At 41.3% G+C, this 12,453-nt stretch overlaps 1 protein-coding gene across 1 annotated transcript; it reads right to left on the reverse strand.

Moving 5' to 3' along the window:
* Nucleotides 1-298: 298 nt before the first annotated feature.
* On the reverse strand, nt 299-12,002 carry LOC120520526 (butyrophilin subfamily 1 member A1-like). The gene is made up of 7 exons (XM_039742825.1): nt 11,692-12,002; nt 10,860-10,964; nt 10,727-10,753; nt 7,393-7,431; nt 4,101-4,125; nt 3,985-4,011; nt 299-384 (listed from the first exon to the last, which is right to left on the reverse strand). Exons 1-7 carry the CDS (start codon nt 11,945-11,947, stop codon nt 381-383), a joined length of 483 nt encoding a protein of 160 aa, XP_039598759.1. The 5' UTR covers nt 11,948-12,002; the 3' UTR covers nt 299-380.
* Between the last annotated feature and the right edge of the window lie 451 nt (nt 12,003-12,453).

Below are 12,453 nucleotides of genomic sequence, written 5' to 3' on the forward strand. Positions count from 1 at the left end.
TCATCATAGTCCAGAAAGACCCCCACTGTCTGGGGCTTCACTCTCAGGGGGAGGAGGAAAGGACGGCCAATGCAAGCTGCGTACTCACTCTCATTCCTCAGCCCTAAAGTCCAGTATCCATTATCTGGGCTCAGGGGATCATTCCCCTTCCTGTTGACCGACTCTCTGGCGACTCCTAAATCCCACTTAGTCTTCCCCCCGACCTCCACCTCCCAGTAGTGTCTCCTGAGGTGAATCCTTCTCTGGCCAGGATATCAGGGCTGAGGTCAAACCTCTTTGGATTGTCCGTCACTCTCTGTTGTGTGTCTGTCTGTCTCACTTCTTTCCCGTCTTCAGACACAAGGAGCCACTGATTTGCAGTCTCAGGGTCAAAAGTGACATCAGCTGAGGAGAAGAAGAAGAAAAGAGGAAGACGTCAGGAAATCAGGGGACTTGAGGAAGACAACAACACATTTACACTCCTTTAAGGACCTGAACATTAAAAAGACAAAGACGCCAAACAGCACGTGTTCAGTTCTCAGCCCACCAAGCCCCTCGTGGTGTCTCTGTGTCACTGCTCGGCCCCCCTGTGTAGTCGCACCTCTGACCTCCTCCATTTTATCTTCATTTAACCCTAAAGAGCCTGATCACCACGCTGTGAACATTTTAATAAAAGACAAATCACAGGATTTGTTAAAGACACAAACAAGAAGACCACCAGTGAGGCCTGGCACTCGTTCACAGACTCACCAGCAGCTCTCAGACTTGTCGTCACTAACCTGAGGGTCTCATGTACCCCCTGGCCTGTTGTCCTCCTGTTCCTGTCATTCCTGTCCACTTTGATTCATTTTGCTCTGCTCTGCTCTGCTCTGTCGGTGACTCTGTCACTTTTCTCGTCCTTACACTGCGTTGGTGGCCTTTTATTTATCAGACCCCCACTTTATGTTTCTCAGTTCCTTGTCAGAAGTGACAACGGGGGGCACTGAATTTATGACACTGAATCTAACAACACAAGATGGCCGCCTGTCAGTGATGAGGATGAAGTGTCACAAGTCATCAGTCAGCAGGGACACCATGTGACCGGTAAGTACAGGTGAGGGGGCTTTAATAAGGAGAGGACATTCAAGGTGACAACACTGATAGTGATGACAAAGGACAGGACAGCAGGACAAAACACAAAGTGGCACTAAAGAGGGGACAGGACTGGACACTGAGGGGCTGAGAATGGACAGCGGGCCCTGTGAGGACTCAGCAGCACGCAGTTTACTTTAAAAAGAGCAAACGTTGGGAGTGAAAACCTCAAGTGTGTCCTCAGTGTTGTCATCTCATAAATACTTCAACATCGACATGCTGGAAATGTAGAAAATTCACGGTGGGCCTGAGAAAGGGTCTGCACTGAAGCACAAGAGGGTCCTAAGTGACAGAAGGGACATCATGGAGTCATGAGTCTTGAGAGACGCTGCTATTTCTCTAAGATTATAAATAACAATGCTAGTAATCCCAGAGTCTTATTTTCTACAATTGATCGTCTGTTAAACCAGGTAACTCAAAGGAATGCCCCCATAATAGTTCCAGTGAAACCTGTGAGGCTGTCGCTGTATTTTTCAATCAAAAAATTAATGATATTAGAAATAACATAATATATCTCCCTAACACTAAGGATCCTCCTAAACCCCAGCATCCTGTTATAAACAAATTAAACTCTTTCACTAGGATAGATTTACCTGATTTAAAGAAAATAATATCTCAATTAAAATCCTCCACCTGCGTCCTTGACCCGATACCACCAAGGTTTTTCAAAGAAGTATCAGGCGTGCTAATTGATAATGTTCTTGACTTAGTAAATTCGTCACTAGATACGGGTGTCTTCCCAGACTGTCTTAAGACTGCTGTAGTTAAACCCCTACTTAAGAAACATAATCTCGACCCCTCGGCTCTTGATAATTTTAGACCCATCTCTAACCTGCCTTTCTTAAATAAAATTCTGGAGAAGGCCGTCATTATGCAGTTAAATGACCACCTCAATAAACCTGCTATTCTTGATAAATTTCAGTCGGGTTTTAGAACAAATCACAACACAGAAACTGCACTTGTTAAAGTAGTAAATGACTTGCGAGTGAATGCAGACAGAGGCCATTTATCTGTTCTCATCCTCTTAGATCTGAGTGTTGCATTTGACACCATTGATCACAACATTCTTAGAAATCGCCTTAGTCAATGGGTGGGCCTCTGGCAGGGTCTTAAATTGGTTTGAATCCTACCTGGCAGGGAGAAAATTCTTTGTTAGTTGTGGGAATTACAACTCAAAGACACATGATATCCGATATGGTGGTCCACAAGTCTCTATCCTAGGTCTGCTGCTCTTCTCAATCTACATGCTTCCGTTAGGTCAGATTATCTCAGGGCACAACGTGAGCTACCACAGCTATGCTGATGACACACAGCTGTACTTATCAATAGCACCTGATGACCCGACTCTCTTGATTCACTAACACAATGTCTGACTTGTATCTCAGAATGGATGAATAGTAACTTTCTCAAGTTAAATAAAGAGAAAACTGAAATCTTAGTGATCAGCAATAATGGATACAATGAGGCTATTAGAAATAAACTGGATACATTAGGATTAAAAGTCAAGACGGAGGTAAAAAGCTTAGGGTGATTGTTGACTGTAATCTGAATTTTAAATCACATATTAATCAGATCACTAGGACAGCATTTTTTCACTTAAGAAACATAAGTAAAGTTAGACCTCTTATATCACTGAAAGATGCTGAGAAATTAGTTCACGCGTTTGTTTTCAGTCGACTAGATTACTGTAATGCACTCCTCTCAGGACTACCCAAAAAAGACATAAATCGCTTGCAACGAGTGCAGAATGCAGCTGCTAGAATCCTAACTAGGAAAAGAAAATCCAAACACATTTCTCCAGTTTTAATGTCACTACACTGGTTACCTGTGTCATTCAGGATTGACTTTAAAATTCTGCTTATGGTTTATTAAGCCTTAAATAATCTCGCCCCATCTTATATATCGGAATGTCTGACACCTTATATTCCAAATCGTAACCTCAGATCCTCAAATGAGTGTCTCCTTAGAATTCCAAGAACAAAACTTAAAAGAAGTGGTGAGGCGGGCAGGCGGCCTTCTGCTGTTATGCACCTAAAATCTGGAATAGCCTGCCAATAGGAATTCGCCAGGCTGATACAGTAGAGCACTTTAAAACACTGCTGAAAACACATTCCTGTAACATGGCCTTCTCATAACTTCACTTTAACTTAATTTAACTTAATCCTGATACTCTGTATGTTCAATTTCCTCATAATAACTATTCATGGGGGCTCTAAAATCCATACTGACCCCTACTCTCTTTTCTGTTTCTTTTTCCGGTTTCTGTGGTGGTGGCCTGCGCCACCTCCACCTACTCAAAGCTTCATGATGCTCCAACAATTATGGATGGATTAAAAGGCAGAAGTCTACGTGACCATCATCATCAGGCCCTTCCGTGAGAATCCTAAATCCAAAGAGGACTGTTTCATTTATGTTAGGTAGAATGCCCAGAGGGGACTGGGCGGTCTCTTGGTCTGGAATCCCTGCAGATTTAATTTTTTTCTTCAGCCGTCTGGAGTTTTTTTGTTTTTTCTGTCCCCCCTGGCCATTGAACTTTACTCTTATTCGATGTTAATTAATGTTGATTTATTTTGTTTTCTTATTGTGTCTTTCATTTTTCTATTCTTTATTATGTAAAGCACTTTGAGCTACTGTTTGTATGAAAATGTGCTATAGAAATAAATGTTGTTGTTGTTGTTGAGACGGCAGTGTTACCACTGTGTCACCATGTCACCCACACAGAGGGACCTCAGCCATTTACTCAGACCTGGGGGACAGTCACAGAGCTCACAAGGTGCTGCTTGTCATGGTCATGAAGGTGACACGTTTAACAAGAAGACACAAAGACTACAGACACAGAAAATGAGAATTTCATGACCAGCTTATCAACCGTACCTGCTGAGCTGCATATTCTCCTCCATTCTGTAAAATAATAAAGAAATAAACTTAATGAGTCCAATAAAGAGTGAGACTTGAAAGACCCCCAGAGACCCCCAGTTCAAATATTGTACCTGCATTGGTGACGTTGTGACTTTTCTGCAGAAGAAGAGAGCTGCGTTACTGAGTGAATAATCAGGTGGGTCAACTTAACACATCATCTCTTCAGTTCTCACTCGCTACTTTCATTTACTTTCATTTTCCTCTTCTGAAATCTTAAAATATTTGAAAGTCCCTAACGTCTTACTGTCTACCACACTACTTGGTAGCTTATTCCAAGTGTCTATCGTTCTTTGTGTAAAGAAAAACTTCCTAATGTTTGTGTGAAATTTACCCTTAACAAGTTTCCAACTGTGTCCCCGTGTTCTTGATGAACTCATTTTAAAATACAAGTCTCGATCCACTGTACTAATTCCCTTCATCATTTTAAACACTTCAATCATGTCACCTCTTAATCTTCTTTTGCTTAAACTGTAAAGGCTCAGCTCTTTTAATCTTTCCTCATAATTCAACCCCTGTAGACCTGGAATCAGCCTAGTCGCAGCCTATATCTTTGCATTTCAAATTTCCCTTCATAAAGACCCCTTATAATAGACAGCAGAACAATGGACATGACAATAGCTGGAGTGCCAAGCACAGACTGAAAGTGGATTTGCAGAATTAACAGCCTACTGGCCTTTGGCTTTGAATCTGCGTGACGTCTGATGAAGAAGGAACAGAATTATTTATGACTAGCAGAATACCCGCGCTTCGCAGCGGAGAAGTAGTGTGTTAAAGAAGTTATGAAAAAGAAAAGGAAAAATTTTTAAAATAACGTAACATGATAGTTAATGTAATTGTTTTGTCATTGATATGAGTGTTGTTCTCATATCTATATATATATATATATCTATATATATATATATATATATATATATATATATATATATATATATATATATATATATATATATATATAGCAAAATACCAGTTTCAGGCTAAGTAGTGCATTAAAATTTTTATTAAGAAGAAAATTAAACCTTTTTACGGAGTGAAAATATGCCAATAATTATTTGTTAAGGATCTCTTTGTATACCACATTGCGAGTTCGGCCCTCCGGTTGTAATGTGACCAAGCTGTGCGCTGAGCTTACTCTTGAGCATGTAACGTACAGTTGGCCATGTGAACAGTAATCTTGTCTCAAATCTCACAACTTGGATTGCTGCTGTCATAATCGTTTTGACATCCATGGTTTGTTTCAATTACGACAGTATTTGCAATATTTGTTGTGTTGAAGTGACATTTGGCATCTGTCAAGCGTTGTAAGCACACAACCGGTTTCATTGATAAAATCACATCCAGCTTTTGAGAGTTTAAACATTCATAAACATCAAAGTGTCCACTACTGAAATCGTCACCTGTGAATCTAAGATGTTTAAGAGGCATTGGCGGTTGTTGAAAGGTGTAAAATATTTGGCCATTTCGATACACTTGAAAGCAACAACCGAACAATTCAGCGGCAGCCATCAACTCACATGCAGAACCATAGGTGAAGGGCTTAAGCATTTCACTCTTCTAGTGATCCTGTGTAGTCTAATTATCTCCTGTACCGTCATCAGTCCACACCTTGAACCTGTGCCAGTCATTCAATACATAAGACACAATGTTCCTCCGGATATCAAGAGTGAGCCTGATATGGCCGTGCAATATGTAACAAAGAGAATGGAAAAGGTAGGTGGTATCTTCGGGCATGGAAACCACTCGGTAAGTGACAGTTCTTTGATCGATGGTGATCACCTCGATAGACATGGTAATGGGGGTACAGTTGGAATGATAAAGGAAATGGGTACCTGAACAATGTAAAGTAAGTGTAAAATACCTATACAATAACTATAATCGCAATAAACAAACAATAAAACAGCGGAGAAGCCGTGGATTAAACAAAAAGGCTGTAGTTATCAGTAGGGAGATGTGAATCCCGTGGCGAAGGAAGGAAGGGAATGTAGAGACCGGAGCGATGGACGGTCTTATATAGGCAGGCAGCCAGCCAACAACGTGGGAGGCGTTGGGATGGGGGACCCAACGCCGCCTCACACGGTGACCGAGGTGCAGACCATGGACATATATATGTACGCAAGTAGGATTCAGTTAGCGTTGGGAACCCGTGTACCAAATTTCTTGAAGATGGGCACATAAGTAACAAAGACTGTTGAAAAGTTCAATATGGCGGCCGACAATGGCATCATACCACCGAAATAAGTACGTACATTGGTTTCGGTTAGTGCAGGGAAGCCGCCTACCAAATTTCGAGAAGATGGGGCCATAAATAAGAAAGTTGAACATGGCGGACGTTGTTGACCATTATGACTGTTACGCGTAAATGAAACCTGCTTAATTGTTGTAAGTAAGCTGTAAGGAATGAGCCTGCCAAATTTCAGCCTTCTACATATACGGGAAGTTGGAGAATTAGTGATGTTGGAAAATTCAATATGGCGGCTGACAGTGGCGTCATACCACCGAAATAAGTATGTACATTGGTTTCGTTAGCAGGGAAGCCGCCTACCAAATTTCGTGAAGATGGGGCCATGAATAAGAAAGTTCAATATGGCGGACGTTGTTGACCGTTATGACCATTACGTGTAGAATTTCGAAATGAAACCTGCTTAACTTTTGTAAGTAAGCTGTAAGGAATAAGCCTGCCAAATTTCAACTTTCTACCTACGCGGGAAGTTGGAGAATTAGTGATGAGTCAGTGAGTCAGTCAGTGAGGGCTTTGCCTTTTATTAGTATAGATTATTAGGAGTGGAGGTCCTACTGTGAGACTTCTGACCGTGTCCTCGTGACCACAGAAACACAGAAATGAACGCTGCAGATGTAATTAGTGTGACTGCAATACAACAAGACACGTGCCAGAAGACCCTCGTCTTGACCAGTTTGTCTCCAAACTCCATTAATCTGATAGATGGACCAACGATAAGAAGAGTGAACTAAAATAAAAGAAGAAGGTGAGAAGAAAACACAAGGCACCTTACTGAGTGGACATAAATAAGACACGACAGGACGGCACAGTGGGCACCTCAGGGTGAGAGGAGGGCAGGGTGTGTGTCACCTCAGAAAGTTCAAACAGTTCTTATAAAATACTGATTCACTCTCAGACATGGAATCCAATACAAATCATATTCATAATAATATTATCAGGAAAGCATCCTTAGACTCCTTAGTAAAATCCCTTGGCTAGAATGTGTCATTTCTAGCACTAATGTTTCACGTTCTTATCGTATCCCTTGAATTGCCTTACTAAACTCTCTCCCTCAATTTAAATATTGTACAGCACAGTTTTTATTTTGCATTTTAATACAAAAAGGAAAAATCTTTTTTTTTTCTTACCAATTTCCTTGTGCAAGAACAATATAGGAAGGAATCCAACTGTAGAAAAAAAACAGAAGAACAAAGTGAACATTTGAAAGGAAAAGTGGGACTGACAACACCAATCACTCCTTTTGTGTCTTGAGCTACCATCAGGCACACCTCAGATGAATATTTATATATTTATATATATATATTGTAGTGTGCGGCTGAGGCCCGGCCAGGACACCTCCACTCTGGGAGTTCTGGGAAAGCAAGCATGGCCAGAGAGTTACCTCCGCAGGGACACTACATGGTAGCCCCTCTGGTTTGCAGTGGTGCTTCGGACTCCAACGGGGCTCCATGGGAGTTGGAGTTTGATGCAGCCCTGTTGGAGTCCATGGGCACCACCAGGGGGTGCTGCAGCACGATCTGCCAAGCCCTTTTGGGCAGTTCTTTCACCACACCTGGACGTGCTACTTGGTCACCACACACCTGGAGCACTTCCGGGTGCAGTATAGAAGGAGCCAGCAGTCACTACTCGGGGAGCCAGAGTCGGGAGGAGGAAGACGAAGCTTGACCGGAGGAGTGGAGGAGATAGACGAGAAAAAGAGAAGGAAGATATTGTACTTGTGTGCTTGGGAACTGTGCTGTACTTGTGGGAAACGAGATAAGGTGTTTCCCACTCGGTAAAAAAGAAAAGATAAAAACCTGTGTGTGCCTTGAACGTGTTCTACGCTTGTCTGTGTCGGGTTGAGCTGATGGTACCAGCCTGGTGGTCCACAATATACATATATATATATATATATATATATATATATATATATATATATATATATATACAGTATATATATATATATATATATATATATATATAGTGAACATCATAAAGGATGAAGCGTCGTCCCAGCTGGAATGAAGGTTGATCCTTTGCCCAGCTGGAAGGCCATAGTGGAAGGCTGTGCAAACTGGCCAGAATGGTTTTCAGTTCTTGTCTGCACAGGGTAGAGATTTAACAGATGGACTGAGTGAAATATTATATCAAGGTCAATATGACCTCCAGTACTAGAGATGGCAGTGTTCCTCTGGCTCCTTCACTGTTTTAACACTCACAAGGTTTCTTTGGACTTGTAATTTGGAAGGGCAACCCTGTCATGGTCTATGTGTACCACCAGAGGGCACTTTCAGAAGAGAACCTACCTGTTTCATGCAACTTCTGTATGGCCCAGAAGTGCTTCCAGAATGCAATGTCATGACACTAGAAGTACTCCTGGGTTCAACATAAAAGCAAACGTCTCCCTTCACTCGGGGAGTCAGAGTTGGAAGGAAGAGGACAACGCTCACTAAGGAGAACCAAAGGGAGACAATAAAGCACTTATTTGGCGTATTGTTAAAAGTAAGAGTTTTGAGGTGTTGATATGTAATAAAACAACGTGATCTTATCCTGGGTTGGTGTCTGTGGTGGTTGAATCTCGTGTTCAAAGCTCTGTGGCACACCCTAGTGGTCACAAAATATACAGAAATATGTCTACTTCTGTGTTTGACAAGTGACATTTTCACAAGTAAAGACTTTCTGGTGATAGACTGAACACTTATCTTAGTCCACATGAAGATCACAAAATAATCACACCATTGATTATTTCTATGTTACCGTTAGGGGAAATTATAAGGAAATACAGTTTAGGATATCATTGTTATTTAGATGACCATATTGGGGTAAAACCCAGATGTACTTCCAGCTCTACTCTCCTCAACAAAAGTTTCTTCAATCAAATTGCTCAATGACTGAGGTTCCTTTAATAGGTCTTCCTCCTTCAATACAAAAATTAAATCATTTTAGTTCATCTGTTGATAGAATTCTGGTATCACGTACCACTAATGTCTGTAACCTTGGAGTTGTTCTTGAAAGTCAGTTCAAATATGAGACACATTAAAAACATTACCAAAATTTTTTTTTTCATCAGCACAAGATTGCAGGACCCTGAATATTTCTGTTACTATCTACTTCTGAAAGAGTATTCATGTCTTCATCTAAGGCCCTTCATCATTGAGATTATTGCAATGCTCTTCTCTTTGGTCTACCAGCAAATTCTCTTAAGAAGCTCCAGTAAGTGCAAAACTGTGCTGCTCAGACTCGTACCCATACGTCACTGAACCGTCACATCACCCCTGTACTGGCGTCACTGCACTGGCTCTCTGCTCACAAACACGTCACATTTAAAACTCTCATTCTAACACACAAAGAAGTCCACGGCACAGCCTCTCGTCACATCTGTGGCCTCGTCAGACTCTTTTACTTTTTATTTTTCTTGCTATGCCTTATAGTGTTTTCGGTCAAGAAAAGTGTGCTATAAATTAAATGTATTATTATTATTATTATTATTATTATTATTATTATTATCACCAAGTGAACATGGTGGCACAGAGGTCGGCACTGCTGCCCGGCCCAGTCAGTGTGTATGTTGAGCCTGAATGCTTTTCCTACATCTGCATGGTTTTCTCCGCTGTCCATTCTATAGATGAACAGTAAATAAGTTACGAATATTAGTGTGGGTATGTGTGAGTGTGTGTGTCACAGACTTACACCCCACAAATTAGTGGCAGCTGCCATGTCTCCACTCTCTACTATTGTAAATTGGATTCAGAAAACAGATCAAAGAATGAATTTCTGATTCAAAATCTTAAAGAAATAAAAACTTTATTTATTTTTTGGTTTATTTTGTGTTTCTCATTCATTCACACATGAAGCACCAACACAAAGGAGACACAGAAGACTTCACTGAACGTGGTGGGCCACATTGGCTCAATGCTGACCATTTTCAAATCGTCTCCTCTTCACATTCAGGCTGGCCGGCCTGATCTCCCATTTTGAATTTCCTGACCAGTTCACGTTTATTCAGTCACACCAAGGCCTTCACTAATTGAACTGCTCAGATATTCATGGACTCTGAAGACCCCTGAGAAGCCACCTCACCATCACAGGAGACAGATGAGCAGTGGCCAAGTAGAAAGAGGTAAATCAGCACAAGTCGAGCTCATCAGACCAGTCCTTGATCAGAGTGTCTCATATCTACAGCCCTGTGCTGACTCACGACTAGAGAGAGGACTAAATGTGTAATGGAGGAGCCATTTGGCACTCAGAGCACACGTGACGTTAGGTTTGTCAGCCCACAGCACTCAAACTCCAGGTCAGCTCCTGGTATGATGTCTCCAGTGGACAGTCTGCATGTCCTTCCATTGTCAGTGGATTTCCAGTGTGGACTCCTACAGCCGCTAACTGTGAATTGTGTGATCAAAATACAAACTGACTGACACATCTCAGGATTCACCGATGACAGTAAAAGCCACAAAGTAACTGAAATCAAACTGTACTCACCTATTGAATCATATCTGGTGTTTGTTTCTATTGAAGACAAAAAGAATATAAAGATGAATTATTTATGAATGACTTTACCATTTACTGAGTATTGTGTCTGTTCTGATGTCGATGTGAGATCTTCTGTCCTCACCTCTCATTCTTCTCCACAGAATGACCAGCAGGGGAGTCACCACTAAGCAAAGAACCAACAAGACGCAGAAAGCCACCAACCAGCCAGAGACCCCTGGGGAGAAACCTGCAAAATGAGAGGAAGACGTGTGAGTCTGTGAGACAGGAATGAGGTTAGGTGAGGAAAACATAGAAGAATCCATGAAGTGGGACTCCTTCATGCTAAGGGGAGCATCATGAGAGCCTTCATTTACACCACAGATGATGTGCTCCTGTAGCTGGAGCCTGGGACCAAACACACCTTCACAGCCATGTCATCAGCGTGTCCATCAGCCCTCTCGTTCTCCATCATCAATTATCCAGTATCTCACCTCCATTAATGTCTATTCAGTGTCGTTCTCCTCCAGTGTTTGTCTCCTACGTCTTTTAATCTACACGTTTACTTTTCATTTCTTTGAATCACGTGACACAGATATATATGGAGGTCCACTCTAGACTGAGTCACAACTGAATTTTCTATTTTTCTATTTTCACGATGGCCTTGTCTCAAAGTCGCACTGCTAGCCAACTGTACCTGACATTGTAGATTTGTTCACGCGTGTGTGGTGATGTGACTTCCTGTATTTCAAAGTTCCAACTCTTATTCATATTTCATTTCCACTTATGGATCTTTTCTTTTAATGTGCATATGGCACATCGTTTAACACTACATTAGTTTCTACATTGATTTTCCAGGTAATTAGTAAATGGGAGCCTAGCTTTTAGAGCTGATCTACAAATATGTGCTTTAGTGCCACATTCTGTGTAAAAAACAAATGGTAATGCTGCTAGTGCCACACTATTCAATGACGTACTGTAGATGCCAAGTCCGGAGTGCCAGTCTGGCTTTGGTGCTTTACTTCTCATCAGACAGCTGAACACGTTGTACTCCTCCTTCACCGGGAGGACGCTGCTCACTCTCAGAAGACCCTCGGAGTCCCGCTCTGACTTTATTGTGGACTGTGACGTCACGTCTGCCCCATTCATGTCCCTCCAGGTGACTTCTGGTTGGGGGTTCCACTTCTCAGCGCTGCACTCCAGTCGGGTCTTCTGGCCTTCAGTGGAGCTCATAGAAATGGAGGGCTGAGCACCTAAAACTAATGAAACACAAAAGAGTGGAAGATCAGTGAAGAGAAGAAGAAGAAACACTTTAACATCAGCTGACATGACATACGGTTAGGAATGAACTGCTCAAATAAAGGAATTTGGTTGTTTTAGTTTGGAGTGCAGGCTTTGATTTTATTTTGTTTGACTTGTTTCTGATCATTTTATTTATTGGTAATATTCAGAGGTGGGCAGAGTAACCAAAAATTGTACTTAAGTAAGAGTAGCGTTACTTCATATTAATATTTCTCAAGTAGAAGTGAAAAGTAGTCATCCAAAAAATTACTCAAGTAAGAGTAAAAAAGTATTTGGTGAAAAGATTACTCAAGTACTGAGTAACTGTTTGATCATAATAAATGATTTATTTTTTAGAAATGTTGTATTAAGACAGACAAAAATATAAAATGTGCAAATTCTGCTATTTCCAAATAACAAAATAAAAATTGAGTAAAAATAAATAACATCTTTACAAA

Source organism: Polypterus senegalus, unplaced genomic scaffold (assembly GCF_016835505.1).
Source record: "Polypterus senegalus isolate Bchr_013 unplaced genomic scaffold, ASM1683550v1 scaffold_2075, whole genome shotgun sequence".
NCBI lineage: Eukaryota > Metazoa > Chordata > Cladistia > Polypteriformes > Polypteridae > Polypterus > Polypterus senegalus.

Excerpts from the sequence above, each read along its gene's own strand:
- LOC120520526 (XM_039742825.1), bottom strand. The coding sequence starts at position 11,947 with ATGAGCTCCACTGAAGGCCAGAAGACCCGACTGGAGTGCAGCGCTGAG. Across the intron at positions 4,126-7,392 it reads GTTCTTGCACAAGGAAATTG|AAAAGTCACAACGTCACCAA; the intron begins GTAAGAAAAAAA and ends CTTCTTCTGCAG. Across the intron at positions 4,012-4,100 it reads TCACAACGTCACCAATGCAG|AATGGAGGAGAATATGCAGC; the intron begins GTACAATATTTG and ends ATTATTTTACAG.